This window comes from Hirundo rustica, chromosome 2, assembly GCF_015227805.2.
Source record: "Hirundo rustica isolate bHirRus1 chromosome 2, bHirRus1.pri.v3, whole genome shotgun sequence".
Lineage (NCBI taxonomy): Eukaryota > Metazoa > Chordata > Aves > Passeriformes > Hirundinidae > Hirundo > Hirundo rustica.
The window spans coordinates 87,287,405-87,312,994 of NC_053451.1; the positions used below are offsets into that span (position 1 = coordinate 87,287,405).

General features: G+C 40.4%; 1 protein-coding gene across 13 annotated transcripts in view; it reads right to left on the reverse strand.

Moving 5' to 3' along the window:
* Positions 1–3,181: 3,181 nt before the first annotated feature.
* Positions 3,182–25,590, reverse strand: part of INPP4A (inositol polyphosphate-4-phosphatase type I A) — a 111,813-nt gene continuing 89,404 nt past the window's right edge. For 8 of the 13 annotated variants that reach the window (XM_040056633.2, XM_058419487.1, XM_040056632.2 and 5 more), the window contains 8 exons: positions 25,131–25,303; positions 23,284–23,407; positions 22,316–22,442; positions 21,825–21,965; positions 20,396–20,493; positions 16,905–17,017; positions 16,397–16,551; positions 6,088–10,236 (listed from right to left, as the gene is read on the reverse strand). In XM_040056633.2, the coding sequence (XP_039912567.1) occupies positions 10,056–10,236; positions 16,397–16,551; positions 16,905–17,017; positions 20,396–20,493; positions 21,825–21,965; positions 22,316–22,442; positions 23,284–23,407; positions 25,131–25,303 (1,112 nt within the window). In that variant the 3' untranslated portion in view covers positions 6,088–10,055. The other 5 variants (XM_040056637.1, XM_040056636.1, XM_040056627.1 and 2 more) reach the window with 1 other exon arrangement.

The window sequence follows — 25,590 nt, forward strand, 5'->3', positions numbered from 1 at the left end:
ACAAGGAACTGAGAAAAGTCAGCGACTCCTCTTCAGTCATTTGCCTATAGACCTTGAAGTTGTGGATACAGGCACAGCATTTCAAGGGAACACCCACTCAAACACCCACTCACTCAAACTTGAAACAAAAGCTGATTGAAAATACAAGTTTGTGTGCTGTGAAAGAAAGTCCTGACATACTCATGGGAAATTTGGCCAAAACACAAGGAGAAGAACACGGAACGAAACACCACGGTTAGAGGAACAAAATGGGGCAGGGGTACCCCCAAATGAGAGAGGTCTGCTGTCAGAAAAAATACAGAAAAACCCATCAGAAGAATGGTATCCTACTGTAGCTAATGAAAGCTATTCCAGACCTGACAGATGTCTCTCAAACACCTAGGCAGGTGCACCTCATGTTTGTTACAAGCCTGAAACATGAAGGGTATTTTATCAACATTTTCAGAGCATTTCTAGAGCAGGAGGTCGTGTCAATTATTTCAATGCTTGGTTCTACTGCTTCATACCAACATTAGTTGGCATCAGAACTCAATCAACATCTTGAAATACCTAAAAAAAAAGTGAATTATTTCAATATTGCATTTCAGAACTTCTCAGATCTGTACTGTATGCTAACAGCAGCATTTTGAGACATGGCTACAATTTAAACAATTTGTAGACAAATAGTAAGAGGACTTAAAAGCTATCTTGCCTTCATGTGAACATGTTTTACTGCTCTTATTGTAGAAACTTCAAAGATCAACTTGCCTCTGTTTCAAAATGGAAATTGCAGGTGCCACCAATACGCTGAGCCAATGGAAAACTGAAAGATAAGCATCCACCAGCGTATGATGTTTAGGGTGTTTCACCTAAGTGCAGGATCTAACAAACACTAAACAGGATTCTCAATTCTGCCAGATTAAATGATACTACATTTCCATCACATTTCCCCAAGAGATGCTGCACAGTGGGGGAGGGGGTGGTCTGTGCTGCCAAGCAGCCCTCGCCCACGAGGAGCGATGTTTGAGGGAACGTGTGTGGGCACCACACCATCAGGCCAGCCTGGCCTCCACAGCAGCCTCCCTCCCTCCCTCCCACCACTCTCTCTGCCCAGAGGAAGGCGGTGGCCGCTGCTGTGGGGCCGCCCTGGCTGGCCAGGGCACTCAGTGTAGGAGGGAATGTGCAGGTGGCTGCAGGTGGAGGGTGAGTAGGCACCCCTGGGGTGGTCCCAAACCTCCCCCACGTGTCTGTCACGCAGGACCACAGAGTATTCCCAGTCAGAAGGACCCACCGGGACCATTGAGTCCAACTCTTAAGTGAATGGCCCATGCAGAGATCAAACCCCCAACCTTGGTGTTATTCACACCACACTATTGGGATTTTCCTGTGCTGAGCAGGGTTATGGCCATTCCTAGTGTCCAGGCTGAAAGGTTCCAGGTGTCCCTTGTGTCCATGTTGGTCGCTCTCATTACTTACCCATTTCTTGCTTACCCCTCTTCAAATCACGTTGTGAATACATGTGAATAAACTGCATCCATCCCGAATTGTGAAAGGCAAAATATTTCATGAATTCAGAGAGAAAATTTGCCTGACATTTAAAGCAATGTGAGAAAAAGAGGTTGCTGTTATGTTTTCTCCTTCATTGACCAGAAGTCTTGTAGTTCATTGGGAGGAGCTATTTTAAACAAATCCACTTGCAGTCAGCAACAATACATAGATCCAAAGTTTCTAAGATACAAGCCTTAGATATATTTAGGAATTCACACACTGAAAAGCTGAAAAAGTTCACCCTTGGTCACCAAAATTACTTACAGATTTTTCTGATGAAGTTTAAACAAGTGGTTTGCTATTTTTTGTTGTACCCTTCTTGGTTTTCTATTCTCTCAAGCATTTTTTGTGTTTCATCTATGAATGTTTCCTCTCTTTTGTCACAGTACATGTTTCAGACCTCAAGCACACTTGTGGCATCAGGTAACCCCTTCAGAAGTGCTGTCAGTGCCCGTGCACAGATGCCTGTACCAGCACTTCAAGCCCTGCCTGAAGGGCAGCAAAAGTCGTGGGGGAGAGTTGGAGTTGTGCTCCACAGCAGAGCACGTGGCCATTGCTGCTCCCAGCAGCTCTCCATGGGATCAGTGACAGCCCACAGACCCACAAACGCCCTTCAGCCAGCCACAGGGGCACAGGGAGCCCAGACCCAGTCACGGCGGGTTCCAAATGAGCAGTCTTTACAGACACGTGCACCAGCCTCAAACACTTCCCGATAGCTCAGAATGCCTTTTAAAAGATGTCAGGTTTCCAACCATTGTTTAAACACCCCACCTTTTAAAATTAAGAATAATACTGGTAGATACTTTTTGAACAGCAATTAGAAATTCTGAAATCTCTGTGTGTGTGTGTGTGTGTGTATATGCACGCAGATGCACTTTGCATTTGCAGTTCAGGAATTCCTACCTGTCAGGCATCTTCTCTTTCTGCATTTTGAATGAAAGCAGTGTGGATTTTTATCTTCTACTGTTTTTCCTTTTATATGACTAAAAAACCTAATTCCCCCAGCTCCACCAAATGCTCTTCAGCCCTCTTTAATGCGAAGAAAATTCTATTTGGCAGTTCTCAAACTCCCAGTGGAAACAGAATTATCTTTTTGTGTTCTATTCTTCCTATTTTACAGAAATCAGAATGCTCTGAATTATTGTCTGTTACACTATTACATAAACTTTATTTCATGTGAAATCAGTGACAATCTACAAGGACAACCTGTCCCTGTTGACAAGCAGCCCAAGGGCTAAAGCTGCTGGAGGGATGAGTTGGCTCAATGGGAGGCAGCAGTAGAGAAAAAATTCTGCTAATGGAAGGAAAAGTGAAAGAACAGAGAACAAAGCTCAGGAAGCCCTTACAGAATATTCATGGAGAAAGTAGATAAAATTGAAGAAGAAAAATACCTCATGTCGCTCATTTAAGTGCTGCTGCACAACGTGTAGCATGTGGGACAAGCTGGTGCCTCGCTTAACTACAGAAAATTGGTAGCAGCTGCTCTTTAGCAGGGGTTAGGAGTAACCACTTCCTGACTTGCACGTTGTGCAAAAGGTATCTCTACACATCTCGGCTTTATATGGTCTCCAACAGATAAAAGTGAATCAAGTCAAGGAGACTGAAAGTGTTTATTTTCACTTACCACGAACGCATTAAAAGCAAGACACCGCTGTTATTCTTGTCAGTTCTTTATTGGTTTTCACCCTAAAGACTAGCACATTTACAGCATACATGGACTGGATGAACTAGAATATATAAAACAGTAGCCATATGTTTATGATATATTAATACTGCCCAAAACCAAATAAATAAAAATATTTCAATGCACAAGGCTCGGCAAATACAGTCGTGTTGGGACAAAACTGTGTCATATTATACAATAATTTTACACGTATAAATGAAAAAAAGGCAACTGTGCTGTAGGTACTTTCACAGAACATACACAGAACATACTTGGCAACAGTTTTCTTCTTTTACCTTCGTATGTTTTATAATTTTAAAAATGTACTCAAAAAAGGAACATTAGACAGAACTTCATTTTACAGTAATCCTTAGATTCGCCTCTCCTGTGCAACAGAAAAGCTCCCTTCCCCCTTGCGAGGGTCCCACGTGGGTTCCACGCGTCACAGTTTTCTCTGGAGGACGCGCTCGAGGCCCGGCCGTCGGTGCTGCCCTCGGGAGGAGCGCGAGCCGCGCCCGTCCGGCAGAGCCGCGTCTGGGACGCGCCCCGGCACAACCACCGCCCCCGGGGCTGCAGTTCCACCACCAGCAGGCAAAATTCAGCAACCTTTTCAGATTACATTGCTATACAGAATAAATAAGGGATTGCTAAGCTCTACGGCAGGTCCAGTGATTGTTGGCCACCATCTAAGAGAGCGGCGCTGCTAATTGTTCCAAGAGACATTTGTTATTTCCTTCTGAAGCTGAACGTTGGAAGGTTTTTAGTGTAACAATTAAAACTTAAAATTAACCATGTCTGAAATATACAAAATAAAATTATCAACTCATAAAAACTAAGGGATATAAAGAGCTTAGTTTATACAAAAATACAGTAGCATTTAATAATGGGCCAGGGACTGAAGGCTGAGCAGAATGAATGGAGTAACATGTATAAAGAGATCCCATTGAAAAAAATTTTCGTTGTGTATTTGTTTACTTATTAGCAAAAAATAAAACAAAATCAACATTTATTAACTGGCAAACAGGGTTAGAGTAACATTTCCAAGGGACCGTTCTACTGTAGATGATTTGTTCAGACCTGGGGTAGGTACTACAATACATTGCTTTTGCACAGAATTCCATGTTTTGTTATCCTAAAGAGTCTGAAATAATGTTAACAGCCTAGTTCAGCAGAACACTCTGACCTGGCTTTGTGACATGCTGCTCAGTGTTAAACTGCAAAAAGCAAAATGCAAAAACTGCTGGACCTGTAACCCCCAAACCTACATGGGAGCAGAATGAACATGGCTGATTGATAGAGCAGTGACAGCACAGACAAACATCAGTGAGAGGGAGAAAGAAATCAGAAAACAGCCATATACTTACCTGGCTGTTGCTGCTCCCACAAGAATAAATGGGCAATTTTTTTCTATTCTAAAACTTAGATCTTTAGAAATTAAGAAGGAAAGGACAGTGTGCTGAATGGAGCTAGCTAGAGATTACTGGATCCTGTTAAAATTTGGAAATGAACACTTAGCTGCTTTTTAAAATCCTCTCTTAGCTTCGAAGGTATTCTTTGGGAGATTATTATGGAGGAGATCTGTTGAACATTTTTTATCAAATGCTATCCAACTGACCACCTTTGTCATAAGCTAGAACCCACCTGTGGTTCTCAGGCACAAGCAGTAGCACTGAGCAGTTCCTCTCTATCAGCACAGGGCATTGCTACCTTCCTCAGAAATACCCTGACACCGGTCACACTTCCCCCCACCAGGACTCTCAACAGGTAAACAGAAACCAGTTTTGATTTTGGAGCAAGAAGGTGCGTGGGACACTTCGAGCATTTTTGTAATGACATACAAAACCGATACAGAAAAATAGTACCCTGACCAAAATAATGTAACACCCCGAGATTCTAATGCTTACAATCCAGAAGTGATATAAAAAACCATGGGTAAAAATGTGTCAATTAATGTACAACACCATGGAATATACTGAACACATCATGTGCAACATCAGCAGTTTCGTTGTTGCATTTGCCTCAGAGTGGGGAAGGGCATGGGGAACTGTTTGCTGGCATTAATAGTTAACCATCATGATGTTTCTGAAATACTTTTTAAAATCAGTTGTTGCCTTACCTGCCAAAGATGACAGGAATTTGTTTTATTTAAACAGAATTGCAAACCAGACCTCACATGTCTGGCCTTGGTATATTGTTAAATTCATACATGAAGATGCCATCCTATATACAGTAAAACAATTCTTTCTCCTGGCTCTTATTGTGCTGATTTGTTTTTAATTAAACCCCCTTTTATTGATTGTAACAATGCATTCTACAGTTACTAAACTGTCTAGGATCCTTTTTATTTACAGCTTTTGAGTTTTACTCTCAGTTTTAAAAAATTTAGGAAAAGCTCAATCTCAAATCAACTCAGTATAAAAAGATGTCATGGAAACAGCTGCCTTAACACCGTTCCTAGAGTCCTTGCCCATCCAGGAGGTATCTAGCTATTTGCATATAGGTAATTATTAAATAGCACAATATCTGCTCATCTTACATACACTGAAGGCTATTGAAACGGGCAGAGAGTCATCACACTATTCTCAAGCTAAGGTGTCAGAATAATTGTTACTATAGATTCCAATTCGGTAACATGCTCTGTATGACCTAGCGAAACGTACAAAAAGGTTATTAATCTCTTCGGGATGACAAAATCATGTGTTAATCTAGAGTGCATCCACGTGTTTTAATGGAACAGCAATTAAAGGACATAGTATGCTTATGTTTCAACTTTTCCATAAGTTCCTTCTGGAGGCCTGTAATACTTTGGGAAAGCCTTCAGTTGCAGGGAATTAAATGCATACTTGCGACATCCAACATTCTTCATTGTATTTTCTCGGCGACAACCCTCACTGGGGAAAAAAAACAAGCACAAAAAATGACAGCAGTAAAACGGAAAAAAAAAAAAAAAAGAAAAAAAGACTTAAACTAAGATGAAATGAACTGGTTATTTTATAGCATTAAAAGAAAGTTGGTTATATTTAATGAGCGTTTAATTAATTTGCCACTGCAAATATTAAAAGAGATGACTCATCATACAATGCCAGTAAGAAGCACACAGAATGGACACAAGCTATGTCTGGTTGCTAGTTTTGCATTTCTAGAAAGCAGCAGCACATCTACTGAAAAGGTTCCTTCACGCCGGTTTCATGTATTTCAAGGTACACTGGTGTGGAGTTCACATGCCATTCACTGCACAAGGGATCCCAAGGGATTGCTTAAAAGCAGTTCTGCTAATTTATTAATACATAAAGCTGAAAACAAAAACCTGCTGATCTCTCTATAAGAGCTGTAAAGTAATTTTATTGTTCCCTGTATGTCAGTATTATAAGTACTTGCTTTAAAGATTAGAGCTGATACAAAAATAATGTATGACTTTCCAGTTATCTCTGCATGCATAAATGGATGTGAAAACCAACACAATCTAAAAAATAATTCCTAATCATGAAATAGCAGTGCAAAAAAGACTGGCTGCATTGACAGTCATCACCCCAAAGAAACAAAGCTGTGCAGAATTTAATTTTCACCCAACGTTTTGGTGCAACTGCCCCACATTACAAAGAGGTTCTGTGCTACAATAGAAAACTACTCCAGTTATAAGGCTTCTTTACACTTGTAAATCTAATTCAGAGTTCCTTTGATTATATCCAAAAAACAGACATACAAAGAGGAAGCACTATCTTTTAAATATATATTATAAATCAATTTAGGCTTGCAGGAGAATGTCTTTCCCTGATTGAGGACTGGAACCTAAACAATGAATAGTAGACCTTCATGGCAAAGTGTACAGTACAGCATCTGATGGAGAAACGTCACATTAGTCCTGCCTTGCCTTGGAGATGGCTGCAGCATCTACCAGGTAAGCTGAGATCATCTGATTCAAAATGAGGGTTTGGATTCTGGTTCTGTTTGAAAGCTCTCGTGCTCTCACAGACCTCACCATTCTTCTAATTTTGGTTCATGAAACTGGCTGTAACTGTGTTCTGTATGTAACACCTAGTTTAACTTTAAAAACTACTTTTTTTTTTTTTTTTCCCTTTAAGGAATCATTTAACTAAGCTTGAAATTTGTCTCCAGAGCACATTCTGTGCTTGCCTTTTATAGAATGGATCATCTGTGATGACACTGTTTTTCTGGCACTGGTTTGTGTTTCACAAAACTCCCCCGACGGCTCTTGCAGCCAAATAGATACATCAAAAGTTTGCACAAATCTTACTTCAGAGTACTAATAAAAGCAGTAAGCTTAACTATCAAATATGTGATGCTAGGTGAGCATTTTAATTGCAAAGTGAATCATTCTCTTCATAACACATTTCACTGCATCTGGTTCTTGCATGTGTCCCTCATGGTGCAGATACGGTGACAAGGACGTATTTCCCACATTTCACATGCCATCTTCCTTCTCTTGGAAGCACATAAGCAGGATGCACTACTGCGTCTTAAATCTGAATGCCTTAACAAAAGCACAGGCCAGGCTCCAAAGGGGAAAACAAACCCCAAACTTGTCCCCATCGAAGTTTAAGAAGGAAAAAACCTACATTTTTCAAAAAGCCTGGGCTCTCATTCCAAACAGTTTTAAGGTAGTCTTACTGCAACCCTAGAGGTAATGATGAGCAGCACCTTCACACTTTAAACAGATTAAGAATCTCAAGGAGCTCAGTGAATATGCCCGCCACCAGAGTGTGGCTGGCCACTGGAACAGGCTGCCCAGGGAAGTGTTTGTGGCCCCAAGTCTGCCAGCGTGCAAGAAGCGCTTGGACAGCGCTCCCAGGCACATGGGGGGATGCCTGCGGCTGACCCGTGCCAAGGCAGGAACTGATCCTTGATCCTTGTGGATCCTTCCCAATTCAGGATATTCTGTGACTCTGAAGTTACTTTCACGTGTGGTTAGGCTGAGCCCAGGACACTCCCACGTGGCAAGATCGAGGCCACGGTCCGAGCTGACCACTGCTGGCTTTGTAAGAAGCTAGACTGGGGCACCCGCAGCAAAGAAAGCCGCGCTAACCATAAAGAGCTGGGGATTGCTACGGAGACACAGCAGAGCAGGGATCAGCAGGGCACAGGGTCCCAAACCACATCGTGATAAGCCTCAACAGCAGTAAGAATGTACCGAAACTCACTGCAACTAAAGATAAACAGGATACCTGCTTTATATATAGATACATAAACATGTATGTCTTGGTGGTGTTGTGTTGTTTGGGGTTGTTTTGTTTGGGGTTTTTTTTCCCTTTTAAAAACAAAATTGGAAGAATAGTGAGGAAGAATATTAAGAGATAGTGTACTGCACAGTCTGATTTCATGAAGACACAAATATAACCACACACTTTTTTTTTTTTTTTTTAGTTAGAATAATTAAATCCAAATTTAGAATTTAATTCTGATTTTCATTCTAACTGTGCTTTTTATTTCAGCATACTTCTCTCAGCAGCTCTCAATTCCATTAAAATTTATAATAAAAGCTAAAGCTACCTATATTTTTTGAGCAAGTTAATAACAGTAAAAAATACAAATCACAGTACTAGTTCTCCTTAGAAGCCCAATGTCATCTCAGGCACCAAGCGAAGTAAAACCCTTTATGAATTTATCAAACTACATTAAATGAGGTTAGGTTTTTATATTAGCTATTGCTATTGACAAGCTCTGCCAGATTACTGCATCAACAAAATCTTTCAGTTTAAATAGGCCTGCCCTAGTTTGATGTTATATAAAAATGATGATCAAATTTCATCTGCAATCACTAAACTAGGAAGCCATTTTAGTCTCATCACTTAAATAAATGTTAACTTACCATCACTCGCTTATCACTAAGCCACTATCAGCATCATAATTTATTAAAGCTGTGCAACGCTTAAAAATGGAAGTAACAGTAATATTTAGTCTAATGTAATTAAAATAAAGCTCAGCAGAAAACCTGAAAGTCACCTATTAAAGGAGTAAATTTATACCTCCCTCTTCTTGCCTGAAAATTAAAGACCATTATCTTTCACTTCTAGGATGACCCTATTTAACAATAAGTTCTATAGCAGAGCACCTAAAATAGATAATGGATCATTAGCAGGCTAATGCCAGTCACATCCCCTTCCTAACCACAAGTCATTTTCCTCATGTCTTTAATACATTGCAAAATGCAGATCTACAAATAGAATTAAATAATTCTGCATGCAGTACACTGCAGATTGTTTTCTGAGTGTTTTCTAGTCTACTAGAATATGCTTAACCATGAGAAAGGAACAAGACTATGGTTCTACAAACTGTTCAGTAATGTAATTTGGATATTATGCTTTGAAATTAAGGTATAAATTTGTTGCTTCTTTAAATAAATTTCTTACAATTTCTTATAAACCCCACCCATGTTTTTATTTTTCTTTTCATACCTCGTAAAAATGAAAGGCAAGATTAGCATAGACCTTAAATATACAAAAAGATACAAATTCTTTTCAGACAGAGTTCCTTTCTCTGGAGTACATGAAACAAGTAACACAAAACTGTATTTGGTAAGAGATCTTCAGGCTGGCTAAAGTAACGAGGTAACAGGCCAATGTCAGACTATGTTACAAGCACTGAAAGCAGAACAATAATTTAAAGTTTCAATACAATTCTTTTTGATAAAATAATTTGATGTATATTTACAGTTTAGTACAATAGAAACGTAAAATTGTAAGGCATAATAATAATTCTTGGCAGACAATGCTATGACACATTCCTTTGTCCAGCAGGTACCAAGTGGCAATACACATTCAAGCACTTTTTTGGGGGTTTTTTTGTGGGATTTTTTGTTGTTGTTGTTGTTTTTTTCTTTTTTCTTTTTTGTTTTTGAACTCTATCTTCACTTGCAACGTAACCTGGCCACCAGGTATGCTATGCTCAGAAACAGCCACACAATCAGTAAATTGGGGCTGAGAGCTAGTAAAGGAATAGAGTAGAGAAGGCTGGGATCTAGTCTGAAATCTCGGATGGGCACCAAGCCACTCAAGTTCTTCTGGGTGACTATCTCCCGTGTTCCAATGCTGTGAAAAGGAAGAAGTTTGGGAAGAGGGAAAATAAAACAGAAAGGAAGATGGACATGCAGATGAATGGGTAAAAAGAGATGGCAACACAAGGTGGTTAAGAAAATGAAAAAACATGGAAGAATGCACAACAAAACCAGAAGATGAAGTAAAGAAAGAGTGGAAAAAACATCTCAAAAATATGTACCAGTACAATTATAGAAATAAGGAGAGGGAAAGAGAATAAAAGAGAAAAATAAGAAAGAAGTACTGTAGTCTAGTGAAAATAAACACATGTAGGTTGAACATTAATGGTTTTCCATGTTCATTCTTTCAGATTACCAAGCAATAATACCTCATGCTGCTCTGCCGTGCTTTGGCATGCTGCAAAGAAGTGGAGCTCTGAAAAGCAAGCTGAACATGAATAACCATTGTAATATTTGACCCTTTCAAACATCTTTCTATGTGGGCTGCAGTGATTTAATTTAACCTCCTAACTACCAGTCTAACACATTAATAAAAAATGAACAAATAAATAAATAATTTCAAAAACCAACCCACTCACCTATTTTTCTGTTTGGACATGAATTCAGGAGTATATCAAGAGGCATTTTTCTGAAGACACGCTGCAAAGCCCATCTCATTGTGCACCCACTTCTTACATCGAGCACCAAAGGCTACAGTGAAGAACAACTCCTCAGGGAGCCTGGCAGGCTTTGTAGTGTCGTCTTTAATTTTGGATCACTCTTATACCCTGAGCACTCCAACTCTATTTTTAGTTCACAAAGCAACAACTAAATGACCAAGATGAACAGAGGGATCTGCAAGGAAAGGCTGAGAGAATTTGGTTTGTTCAGCCTGGAAAAGAGATGGCTTAGGGGTGACTGAATTGCAGCCTTCCAGTACCAGAAGGGAGCATACAAGAAAGAGGGAGACTATTTACAAGAGCATAGAGAGACAGGACAAGGGGGAATAAGTTCAAAGGGAAAGAGAACAGGTTTAGATTAGATACAAGGAAAAATTCTGAGAATGGTGAGGCAGCCACAGATGCTCATCCATGGAAATGTTAAAGGCCAGGCTGGACAGGGTTTTGAGCAACCTGGTCCAATTGAATGTGTCCCTATCTATGGCAGGGGTGTTGGAACTAGATCACCTTCAAGGTCCCTTTCAACTCAAACAATTCTGTGATTCTGATGCTGTGCACTTGCTCCATCCATAACAAACCTTCCATAACCTTGATGGTTGTGTAGCATCAGACAATGTCCTGCGAGAAATCAGATACACCCTGGAGATGGTGAAAAAGAGCATTCAGATGCTGGTTACACATCAAGTCAAATGGAATTAAGTGGGCAGGAAACTAAATCAACTGTATTTCTGATCTGGATTTGATCCAAATTGGTTATGAAGACGTTTTCACTCCTGGTGTCTACAGTGGACAAGGGCAGATTGAATCTGTGATGTCTACAAATCCCAATTACCTTTGTAGCAGTGGGGAAAGGGGGGTGTGTGTGTGATCAGGAGGATCAGCCAGTGGAAATCTAGTGCTTACTGGAAAGCAGCGGATAAAGGCTCAATGAAATAGCCTGGAGGAAGAAAAGTGTTTTAGAATATAGATAAAATGTAAAACACTGGGAGAGGGAAAGAAGGAAGGTTAAAAATGCTTAGTTGGCATCATGAACATCACATGGCACCTCTCCACCATTAAAAATTAGTATCATGCTACTCCATTTTACAGGAAGACATAAGCACAGACACATATGGTGGGAATGAAGGCAAGAGCTGAAAAGTGCTTTCCTTTTTCCTCGTCACTGTTGGCCCATGTAGATGCTTCCCCCTGAGGGATGAAAAATCACCTTTTGGAAATATCAAAGATGCCCAATTATACAGTGTCTTAAATCAAAACATTCATCAGCAGACTACCTCTAGGAAAGGACTAGGGTTAGGAGACACAGCAATTTCCTTTCTCACTTAGCTGGCATGTGGGAATTCTCTGTGGGGAGAGGCTGGGGCTGCCCCATGCTGGACACTGCTGGTTCCAGCCAGCTTCAGCAACCCGCTGCAGGCACAGCTGAGCCCTCAGCCATGCTGGTGCCTCGGGGAAGGAGTGTGTGAGAAAAGGCAAAGCACGGCGTGGCAGTGAAGTGTGATGGGAAAAGATCTGAGAAAGAGCCCTGTGAACCCCAAAGTCATAGAAGGAGAAGAGAAAGAGCTGAAGCAGTTTCTCCTGAAATTGTGGAGAGGAACTATCTGCACTGCAGCCCATGGAGGACCCCAAGTGCAGCAGATGAATATTTACTGAAGGAAATTGGAGACCATGGAGAGCCCACACAGGAGCAGGTTCATCCTGAAGGACTGCACCCCATGTGAGGGACCCACACTGAAGTGGAAGAAGGGCACCAGGAGGAAGGAGCAGAGGAGACTGATGCCTTGGGAAGGCTGACCTGGAACAGAGACTACACAGAGCTAAGAGAATAAAGTAGGTATTTACTGAAAGGCCTTTAGGATACACCTGGGGCAGTACAAGAGCCTGACCAGGGCTACACCCGAGATGGACCCAAAATGGTCACAAAATGGATGACTGGTCACAAGGTCTTACACTTTTATAAGTTTTGGTCCATTTGCATATTAGGGTTAATTGTCTAATTACAGCTTCAGCTTATGAAGTCCTGTCCTTGTTTTCTCTCTTCAGTCCACTGTTGTTTATGCTTTTGGGCCTGAAAACTTGTAATGGTTGTCCTTGGTCTCCAGCAGGAAAAGGATTTATTTTATCTACCTACTCTGTGAAGAGAGCTTACTAACACTTAATATGAGGCTCAGAACTGCACACCTAGGCAGCACAGAATCTGAAACACACGAAGGCTAAAAATTAAGGCATCAAGACCTGTTATGGACTGGCTGCAAATCACTGTTCCACATCCGCTGTGCATTGCTCAGTGTGGGGGGGAGTAGAGGAGCTGAGAAAGAAGCAGTGGGATACTTTGGCCTGAGACAAGAAGGGAGGTGGAGGACAAGGTTCTTAGCTTTCGTCTTTATTTCTTAACATCCCAAATCCACTGGCAATAAATAAAAAAAAAATTCTTAGAGTCTGTTTTGCCAGTTCTGTACCTGTAACTGGCAAGGGATCTCCCTGTCTCTATCTCAACCCCTGAGCTTTTTCACGTATTTTTTCCCCCCTGTCCTGTTGGAGGAAGGTAGTGAGCACCTGGGTGGGCATCTGCCAAGTGGTCTAGCTCAACTCAATATAATTTTATTCTTTGAGCAGGTCAATCGGCGAAGAAATCCAACCAAGCTTTTTATTATAGCCGTTTTATTGCAGTGAGTGGTCATACCCAAACATGACTACCAGGGCTTTATTATGTAATCCTTTTAGTCAGCACCATGGTGATTTTCCTCACCTCATTTCCAGCTGCTTTTCAAGAGCCCCTATCAAAGATGGCTCTTCTCTGTTGCTAAATTGCTTGTGTTGCACCTTCCTAATTCCTTTAATGAAAATGAGCTGGGCTACCCAAAACTTGTAGAGGATTTTGCTACCCAGGATGATCTTGACTGAAACTGCCTCAGAGCATATTCTCACAAACAGCTCCACTGGCATTTCTGACAGGACAGAAACCTGGTAGGAAGAGGGAGGGCAGGGAGTCAAAGATCTAGTGAGGAGCATGGGCTGCAGATGGAAAAGGCTACCTGAACCAGCTGGACTTTGACTCTTGTTCTGCCTTTACTGGTCAGGTAGCCGTGTCCTCTTATCTTGATCTTCCAGACATATCACCATGATTTTACTATTTGTGAGCTGGGAGTTACTGTGTGTTTGATTTAGGACAGAAAAAGCTGTAACTTATTTACAGAAAATGAGTTTATTATAATAGGGCATTTATTTCTAAGGTGAAAGCCACAAACTTGTATCTGTAAATTTCTACAAAAATCTAGAAGAACAGTCCATGTTTCCTCCCTGATGTCCCTGTTCACTGAACACAATTATCACTGATACGCAATTATCACGAGGCTAGGAAATAAGGGAAGTCCCTGAGGACAAGTGGGAACTAACACTTCTGAAGACCAACATCACATGGAAGAAGATGACGCTTTCTTAATTTTTCAAAATGGTATAAGCAAGGACACTTTTCTTCTCTGGGAAGTTGTCAGTAGACAAGAGATGAAATACTTTTGAGTCTCACAAATTACTAGTACTTATTTCCTGTCCTTCCAAATGCTCCACAAACTTCAAAAGTCTTTAAGCCTTCCTTTTCCAGTACTGTTAAATAAAAGATCCAAGTTAAAAGAACAAAACCCAAGATTTCTGGATGCCCTGGAAGCAATTTGCTGTCCTTTCTTATCCTGTATCTGTTGTCTAGGTGAGGTCAAACTGCCCAGGCTGGAATGGGATTTGGTGGAGTTGGACTCCCACATATTTGTTCCATAATCCTATCTCTCTTGTTAAGCTTTATCAATTCTGTGCCATTTTTCCTGAGTAGAATTGACAAATAGTTTTTAAAACACAACCACCTTTTCCAAAGAGCAATAAGATGTGAAGAGGATTGATGGGCTTGCAGAATGGTCTAATCTTGGTTTTCCTTCTGTACTAGTCAGCATTTGTCCTGCACAACCTCTCTTAGCCAAAGATTTAACAGAAGAAAAAGTCATGTCCTTCACCTACCAGAGCAAGTCCCTGTTGTTGTTAAAACACTCAAGCCAAAGGTTTTGATTAAACTGGCCCTCTTTCAATATCCCTGTGTAGGTCAACACAAAGCAGTATTTTTCTTGGGTCAATATTTTATCTGATCCTGTGTATATTAAATTGGTAGACTGAAGGATCAAAACAATGTTATTGTTAACCTCGCTCTCTTGTGTCTGTGATTGCATTAAAAAAACCCAACAAAATAGTGACCCAGTAAAAGAATTGAAGAAAGTAACAATATTCCCATTATTTTTCCTAGCTGGTTTTATTCTTATTAAATACACAACTGTGGAACTGTATAACAGCTTCAGATGTCTGTGACAACAAGTTGTGTAATTTAGATAAAGATGTTTGAAAACCACTTAGTCCATTTTAAGTTAGTTAAATTCTCCCTCGCAAAGCTGTTTCAAATTTTGTTTCTAATATCAAGGTTTAAGTGTGTGTTTTTCTGAGTGCATTTTTCATGTACTGTACTAACTCTTTGACAATGTAACAAAAAGTGCAGCAAAAAACTGAAAATAAAAAAGTCCAGTGCCACCCAATTGGAAGTAGATATAAACCCCCAAATTACTTGTGTAAGAGGCTGCAAGTGTTATTATATGAGATTTTTTTTTTCTAGGTAACTTAAGTGTAAGAAAGGGTCAAACAGCAAAAACATACAGAAAGGATAAGAGAATTGAACACTCTAGAGAATTTGGTGAAAAGACACACAGTACAGTACATTCGATAAGAGTGAATGTTGAAAAACAGGACTGAACAGCATTGTTGAACTACATTGATAAAGACTAAAGCTAGATTTCTTATCCTTTCTTTTGGTATGTGACTTACAGAGTTTTCCAGCAGTGCTTGAAACAAGGCATTGAACAACAGTAAACAGATTTTTTTTTTTTTTTTGAAGTACAGTACTTAATTCTGCAAACATCTCTGCTGCTTCAGAATACAGAACATCATTATATTGATATGACAACAGCACACTGACACATTGTGATGAAATTTGGTTGCTGTAGTGTGAAACACTTATACTGACATTTCACCCAGTGAGCAGTGTTTCACTGCTAAAGAATACACGTGGCAAACCAGTGCAAACTGCAGGTGTCTGTGTTTCAAAGAACAAAAGACAGGTCATCCCTGAGCAATCTCCCTGATCTAGAACTAAGAAACCTAGTGCTATGACAGTTCAGATAAAGTCATCATTAAACAACTTTCAAAGAAGCACCAGTTTCCTGTTCTGTAAGCTCAGCATTAACGGAAAAAATATTTTTACATGCTTGTCTGAAAACTTCTCATTTCCTCTTGAAAACTCAAGCCTATCTGATATAAATCTGTTAAGAACCAGCTTTAGCATATGTAACTCACATGCATGGAAGGGATGAATTCTAGCAGTCAGTTCCACAGTTTCCTGACTTTAGTTTACTTTTTTTTTTTCTTTTGATGGAAACAGAGACCACCACTCCTCTGCAGTTTGCATGGTTCCTTATTTAGGAATAAGTGAAGCGGTCAGACTCTTACCTCCTCATACACTCCAGAGCCTGAGTGAAGACCTGTGGAGCCATTCCATGTTCATGCTGTAGGATCAAGCACTGCTCCAGGGTGATTGACATGGCAGTCCTATCCTTGGCACTTTTACAGCTCGTAAACCGAACACCATTAAGTCTGCGGCATATCTAGAAATGGGACAGACAATCCATCACTGCTCCTACACTCAGAACTTTCTGTCAGAGAGAACACCTGTACTTCCCTTAGAGAGACACAAATGTTGTGCAGGGCTTCGATGTCAAAGTTTGGCATGTTTGAGAGAGCAGAACTTCATTGTATGAGTTGAGGGGAAATTTCTGTTATGGAAAATACATTTTATCTCCCCATGTCTCATTCTAGAGGAGCCCTAGCCTGGCAGCATTTCCAAGCTACATGCAAGCAAATGAAGAAACTCAAACATGTCAGTAATAAAAAAGGGGCAAATACATATGCATACAGAAAATCAGCTGAACTATGCAGAGATGCTTAGATGAATAAATACCTCAGCAGCTTGCCAAAGGATATCAACATTCTTGTTTTTCCTCGCATGAACATTTTGTCCCAGAAATCTTAACAGTTCAGGCAGGCACGTCTGACTACGAGATCGAGGTAGACCTATAAAACAAACAAAACCAACTCCACTTACTCATCTGTATTCAACAGATCTTTTACAAAGTGTATCTATATGCCTGTTGCAAACACATTTGTGTTTTCTTGAAACTAGAACAATTATCTGAGTTCTGATTTATTTAGGACCATCAACAAAAAACCTCAAGCTTAATTAAACTCAGTTGGAAATATAAATTCCAGTTATTTAAAACTTCAGGGACTCAGAATCTAATAGCAGCATAACAAGAAAATGAACAAAGGGAGCAAGATCGGTACAGTCTTTTGGTTTGTGTGTCACAGAGATGACAGGAGAACATGAATGTCTTCAGAGAAACTCTGAAGATATTTTATATTCTGCTCACATTTTCAATTTTAAATTTGCAAGCTGGTCAGCTTTCAGTTACAAGAAACACTCAGATGACACTAGATTGTCATGACTCGTTTATTAATATTTCACTAAGTGGAAATAAAGTAGCTGAAATTTTTCAGAGTAACATCAGTACTCAAATTCTGTGTTCAAATTTTGCACATCATCTCTTACATATGTAGCAAGATATCCAGACAATCAATTAGAAGTATTCAACAAGCTGCCTTTTTTGTTGTTTCCCTTCTTTTAGACGAATAGCAAGACAGAGAACACCAAGTTGTGACTGAATAAATACGAAGATATGCACAGTAAGAGATGACATTGTGACAAAAAGAATCCTACCTGAGTGACATCTGAGGTTTTATTTTAGGCCTTCTTCTCACAGCAAACAGTATGTTAGACCAACCTGATCTCCTCCTACAGGAAGGTGACCCGCTGAGTAGCTGAAGGAAGGCTGTGGACATTGTTTACCCAGACTTTAGCAAAGCCTTTAACGCTGCTTCCCACAGCATTCTCCTGGACTAACTGGCTGCTCATGGCCGGGTGGGACAGGCTGCTCACTGGGCAGAAATCCCAGCTGGATGGCCAGGCCCACAGAGTGCCGGTGAATGGTGCTACACCAGCTGGTGGCTGGTCACTAGTGTGGTTCCCCAGGGCTCAGTTCTGCAGCCAGTCCTGTTAAAAACTTCATCGATGATCTGGAGGAGGGGATCAAGTGCACCTCAGTCAGTGGCAGATGGCAGCAAGCTGGGCAGGAGTGATGATCTGCTGGAGGGCAGGAAAGCTCTACAGAGGGATCTGGACAGGCCAAGGCCACTTTTATGGGATTCAGCATAACCAAGTGCCAGGTCCTGCCCTTGGGTCACAACAACTGCAGGCAGTGCTCCAGGCTGGGAGCAGAGTGGCTGGGAAGCTGCCTGGTGGAAAAGGACCTGAACATGAGCCAGCTGTGCCCAGGTGGCCAAAAAGGCCAGTGGTGACCTGGCCTGTGCCAGCAATGGTGTGGCCAGCAGGAGCAGGGCAGGGATTGTCCCCCTGTACTCAGCACTGGTGAGGCCTCACCTTGAGTGCTGCGTTCAGGTCTGAGCCTCTCCCTGTAAGAAGGACATTGAGATGCTGAAACCCCAGTGGTGTCCAGAGAAGGGCAGTGGAGCCAGCGAAGGGTCTGGAGCAAAAGTCTTAAGAGAAGCAGCTGAGGGAGCTGGGGGTGTTTAGCCTGGAGAAAAGGAGGCTCAGATGGGATCTTATTGCTCTCTACAACCACCTGGAAGCCAGGGGGCTTTTCTCCCAGGTTACCAGCGACAGGAAAAGAGAAAATGATCTCAAGCTGCACCAGGGGAGATTTAGATTTGATGATGGGAAAACTTTCTTTACTGAAAGCATTGTCAAGCGCTGGAACAGGCTGCTCAGGGAACTGGTTGAGTCAGCATCTCTGGGGGTATTTAAAAAATGTGGAAATGTGGCACTTGGGGAGACGGTTTGGGGGTGGACTTGGCAGTGCTGGGGAAACTTGATGGTCTTAAAGATCTTTTCCAACCTAAACAATTCCACATTTCTATTCTATAATTAAAAATACTGTGCCTGTTCTGATCTTGTCTGCTTGAGCTCTACCCCTAGAAGGAAAGTAATACCTGTAATCAAAAAGAGGGCACAGGCCATCTCCTCTTTCTAAAGACAAGGAGCGCTAACAGAACAAGGACAAGGAGCTAGTGAAGCTAATAGAAATTCTGCAGAGTTTAGAACTGAGAACACAGGGACATGGGCAGTAGATAAAGAATCAACTTTCCTTGTGTACTGTTCCTGAGGGGAGCATTTCCTGCAATCTGCCAGCAGATACTTCACTGCAACCTTTGTCTCCTAGAATCATCTGTTTGTTTTTCCTTTTGCCTCTACCTACCACAGAATACATAACTGGACATAATCACCTGGTTTGCAGTTAAATCTAAAATGCTACTCTCCCTTGATAAGGGTTCACAAAAAAGTACACTTCCTTTTGTACATCCTAAATATCACCACAACTTTCAGGAGGAAAAGAAAAAAAAGAAAAAAGAAAAAAAAAAGACAAAAGCGAAAAGATCATTGAGTCAAACATAAGAGGTTTGGGCAGGAGGGGAGAGACTGGAGTAAAAAAAAAAGCAAGCAAAATTAAAGAGGAGAGGAAGGAGCTGAATGGGAATTATTATTATAAAAGACTAGACAGAAACATGAACAAAATTCATTTTAAACTGATTAATTTTTGAATTGTACAAGAAAATCTGATGCTAGATGACTATAAAATAAAAAATTAAACTTTGCAGCTAACATTCCAGAGTATTTATTATGCAGCATTATGAATGCCTGGATGGAGGGAAGCAGGTTCTGCTCTCAGTGGTATAAAAAAAAATTCAGTGTAAATGAATGTGCAATAACACAATTTAACAGACAGAATTCTTACTATCTTGTTGCATGCTGCTGTATTTGTATTTCTGGAATAAAATTGCAACTGTAGGGCACCAGTTTTAAAAAAAACAATAACATTTAAGCATGTAGGTTTTGTCTCTCTTCCAGGTTCTCTGTTGTTGGCTGCAGATGCAACAATTACAGGGAAGTGCCAAAGGAAAATCAGAGGGAAATGACTGAGTTCCTGAAAGCTGGCAGTTGCCCTCTGTGTAGGTTTTATCATAGGTGCAGGGAGCATCACCAAATACTGCACATAAAAGTGCCGCTGCTAGAACCTGTCACTTTTACACCTTTACCTTACAACAACCTCTCTGCCTAACTGCATGATTATACAGTGCCACATAGAAAGAGATGTAAAAGTAACCTTGAAAAGGAAAGCTAATCAGTCTGACCTTTAAACCTCTTGAATCCACCCTACTTAGTGATAAAATATTAAAACAGAGTTGCACCATTTCTTGGAGGTTACTAATGCTGGTGTACCATTGATATTTAAAAAACCAACATAGAGTAAACAATTTTAAAAATCAGTCTGAATTGTGCTGTTCAAGCAAATTTGTCATTAATTACAGAATACTTACAATCATCAGGCAAAACTTCCTTGAACTGCTCAAAATATGAATTCAACCGCACCAAGCTTTCCATGTTAATTATTTCTTGCAGTGAGGTGTCTCCAAACCTTTAATAGGAGAAGAAAGGAACAATTAAGCCCAGTATAAAATGTTTCTCTTTTTCTTGGAAACAGCTACTCTTGGCAATATGTCTCCCAAAAACCAGTTCAAAGATTCATCCCAGGATTTCCCTAACCATTCAAATGCCATGTGAAGCATAATAGAAAACTGTTGTAAGGATTCATTAAAGAAAAAGAAAATAAATGAGGGGAAAAAAGGGAAGGAAGATATAAGAAAAATCCTGTAGAAAACAGTATTTAAATTTCTTTGGCTTTCTTGTCCTTCTTTCAATATTAAATTCCAGCCTGGAAAATTGTTTTACCTAAATTGAAACTTTTAATAATGGATTTACTAGTTTAGTTCATAAACTAATAATAGCAACCATAACAGCAGTAGATAGGACTGTGAATGTTGACTTCAGGTATGTAAATGAAAAATATGGATCTAGGAGTAATAAACCATGAAGGTAATAAATATTATCAACAATGCCCTGATTTATCTCATCTAAATATATCTGCATACACAGATGTACACACAGAGTGCTGACATCTGTAACTGTGTTAGTCATCTTGGGCTTCCTTTGTAGGCAACAGAGGTCAACAGTAATTGCTGGAATGCTTTTGCTAGACTTTTTCTCATTGTCCACCACCACAGTGCACACTCCAGCCCAGTACTGAGGCTGCTGTCACAACATGCACGTGCCTGGCTTCACTGGAGTGCTCTGCTGGAGCAGCGCTCTCTCAATGTACTCTTTACAGGATGTGGCCATAACAGAGGGAATCTGCTGGCTCTTCCAGAACTGAACAGTTTCCCTAGCAAATATAATTACATGATTATATTTTTCACTTTTACAACAGCAGTGTTGCATTACATAAACACTGCAAGGGTATGTTAAAACAGAGGTGCACCTTGCACATTTTCTTGAATTTTGACAGTGACCAGAAAAGGGAGTCCCAGGGAGAGTGCAAAACCAAGACAACAAATACACAGCAATGATCTCAGCCTCTAGTGATCTGTCACTCACAGAGGTCTTAAGTTACAAGGAGCTCCTGTGTGCTAAATAGCCCTCGGTAAAGCTCCCATTGTAAATTCACATCTGCACCACATAAACCCACAATAATCTCAGACCCACTGAGGTAAGGAGCTTCACAGCTACATGGCCCATACAAAAGGACCTCCTTTTGTTTGGCATTTGGCAGATTCATTTAGAACAGTGCTCCCATGTTCGTGTATTGGAGAAGCTGAGTTACTGTTAGTTATGCAAGGGTGCAATTCCACATCAGCGCACTTCCATTGCTGGACTGCCAGTAAGGCTGAGCTTGCCTGGCTGGACACCTACTTCTCTGCTAGGGTTTGCTGCTCATTGATCCCCACATTGAAAAGAACAGGCTGAACCCTCAGTAACATTCCACTTTGAATCTCGCGTGGCAACAAATCAAACAAGGCGCTTGGCAGAGGGATCCTCACGTTAAATCCATCGCTGAAAAGAAACAAAGAGCTGTTAGACATCAGATCAAAAAGCTACGTTTCAAGAGTGTGTTATTTGTCTAAAGAGGGATAACACCTAGAACATAATATAACCATTAAAAAGCAACCATCAGTCAAAACTGACTCTAAGGAACTGCCAACAGCTTGCTGACAGTCAGAAAATCTATTCTAGTTCAAAACCAAACCTGCAGCAACCTGTAATGTTGAAATTATATCCTCAAGGACATTCAAATCAGATCTGCCAATTTCCTGGCAGTAGCTGATTTTGCTCTGCTCATTAATACTGCAGTTCTTTGGCATGTTCCCACTCACCAAGAATAAAGTATATTTACTGGGTTTTACCGATTTCCAGTGATGACTGGCAGCATGTCAGTAGATGTATTTGATGTAGCCTGAGTTACTTTAAAGGTTACATTCCTCAAGTCCATGATTCCCAAACTCATGTCCTCCAGCATTGCCAGCTCCTCACCTAAATCCAAGAAGAAAAAGTGAATTGTAATTACTTGTTGCGCACAACTTCCCACTGTCAATTTGATGACGACAGTAGGCCATCCCTCCATGAAGAAGTTCCACAGATGAAGTGGTGCTGCAGCCCATGCCTCCCCTTGACCTACAGACAATGTCATAGCCTATTTTTTGAGTTTAGCAAGTTTAGAGAACACAAGTTATCTAGAACAGTCCAGAGTACTGTTCTTTTAAGTAGTTTATGTGCTGATTTTCCAAATTAGATGATACTAATAAGTACTTCTCAGCATTGTCAGAGCCCTGATAGCCTTTGCACTGGAGTAGCTACACGGTATTCTGGATTTGTCTGGTAAAGCATTCCCTAACCAGCACCCAGACAGCTTTAGGGACACAGGAGTGAAACACTCCTGAGTGAAGTACCTTCCCTTTTTATATTCTCTCTTCAGTTTCACATTGTGCTGCGAGACTACAGAAGTTTCAAGAAAATTCACAAACTGTATTTTGGGCACAGTTTCTCCTAGCTTACCAGAACTTTCATCCAATTATTTTCTGAAAAAAACCCAAAGGCCACTGTGATACATTTTAGTCTTTCTTAAACCTTTGACATTCCATTATAAAAGAAGTACACTTTATCTTTTAGAAGCAATTCAAGTAAGTGCAAAGAAATTCAAAGTTGTTAGATAATGAAGTACTTCAGCTATAATCTAGTTTTACATTTTAGTTTTCAAAATAATTTTGTAGCTGAGCTGCAGATTGTCCCAAACACCCAGATCCTGCTGTAGCAAATTTAATGCAGAATTTGCTGACTCAACAGCTATTCCCACCCCCTGGCCCCGTGCCTTTACCATAAGTGCTCAGCAGGCTCTCAAACTGTGCCAGCAAGCCAATGGTGTAGAGTTGTCTTAGAAATCCATCATCATGCAGGCAATTCCTCAGCTTGATAATGAAACCACAAATGAGAGCCGTCAGCTGTGAGAGAGGAAACAGACAAGAATGAAATGATTCAAAATAAAAAAAGGCTCTTCAGCCCCAAATAAAAATTATACTGTGCATAAGCGGTGCAATCAAATCTGTCAAACAGATGCTCTTTTCCCTTAAACATCTTCCTTTCCTTACAGCTGAAGACAACCAACCGATGAAAACGCAAAACATTCATAAAATCAGATACAGGGCGCGCTGCCTTCATCTCACAAGCTGTCTCAAAATCGGGCTGGGGAAGATCTCACACCTTTTTGTTTTCTGAACACAATCACTTGTGGTAGGGTCTACAACATATGAATTACAGAAGTTGCTCCTTAGAGAATTGTTTTAGTTTTAGACTGAAAAGCAACACGGCTAGTTCCAGGCCAAGAACTTTGATGGTATGAATAAATTACTGTTTTTCAAAAACGACATTTGAGAAAGCTTAAAAATGCAGTATGTTTGCATTACGTAGATTTAAACTCTGGTGTTACAAGATATTCAGAACAAAATCCTGAAGATCTAGTACTAAGGTCAGTACTATTATCTAAGATTAATACTAGTCTTGCTTCACTGTCAACAAAGGAATTTCCCAGACAATGGCCATATACTATGTACACAGGTGTGTAACTTCATTATAGAATTCAACAGAAGAGAATAAAGTTCTGATCATGATGAATAAACATATTCAAAGGATTGAGCTTTAAAATTATCTGCATTATAAGGTAGGTTTTATATAGGAAAATTCCCTGATTTTATCTCTGTGAGATCACAGAATCTAAGAATCATTATGGCTGGAAAACATTTCCAAGATAACCAAGTCCAACCCAGCACCACCACCATGTACACCACTAAACCATGTTCTCAACTGCCATATCCACACAAATTTTTGAACACTCCAGGGATGGTGACTCCACCACTTTCCTGGGCAGCCCACTCTAGGTCTTAACAACCCATTCCATTAAGGAATTTTTCCTAATATCTAATCTAAATTTTTCCTGGCACAGTTTGAGGATATTTCCTCTCATCCTGTCACTTGTTTTACATTTTTGATATTACATTATGGGACAAAAGCCCTGCCAATGATGTCCAAGAAATAAACTGTTTGAAATCAATGAACAAGACAGTGATTTCACAGGAAAGCAGACACACCACAGAAGTGGGCGGAAGAATTTTTTTTCTGTGGGCAGTGGAAGTTTTTTTAGTACAGACACTTGCTAGTCAGTGTCTGACACAAGAGTTGCCAGCAGGTTCAGAAACAAAACTAATTTCTCTTCCCATAGCTGGACTTCTACCCTTAGGTACCATATGTCCTGCTGGGTTTCTCAAAGCAGAAAACAGCAAAAGATCACTGAGGGAGTACACCTGTTACTCAGAGACCTTTTTGCCCCCCTCTTTCACATCTTACTTCTGCTTTGGCTCAGTGGCACTGGAAGGCTGTTTCTGAACACAGCAGTATATTTTTACTAGTTCTGGAATAATTTTTACTAGTTCTGGAATAATTTTTGTTTTCAATAGTGAAGGAATGTATATCCAAGAGGAGACCTAATTTATGTATTGTCAAATGCCTGTAAATAACCAGTAAGGACAGGATAGCACAGCTTGTGAGGGGAAATCAGTGTCACGCCTGGGAAGAGATATGAAAAATCCTCAAAAGAGTAATCTTTCATATTTCATAGAAACCCCACCAAATGTGGAAGTGAAATCAAATCATGCGTATTTTCTTGCTTACAGTCTGGCAGAAGACAACATCCCTGCGATACTGAAGGCTCAGGCAGAGCCCTATTGTCGGGGCACTGTCCTGCATTAATAAAAAGACCATGGCTTTCTTTGCCTTGTCGCTCATCATGGCTACACAGTCAGTGAGTGTGGTCAGCAGGGGATAAAGAGCTTCACTCCATTCACCTGGTTAAAAGAAGAAAAAACTATCAGCAGTGGAAGCACTTTATTAGAAACAAACACAGATTAAGAAGAAACTTCCTGTTGCAAGTCAAAGTTGCTGATAATTCACATGTAGAACTCATTTTATTTTTGCTGGATGGTTACTCCCTGCTTTGTAATAATTAAGTAACCATACAGTGTGGTTATTGTATGAGGAAAATATGGAGAATTTTACTCTGTAAAGCTGTTATGACTTTCCAGATCATGCAAAAGTTACCAGAATTTGTGCTCACACAACAGGCTGTACAATA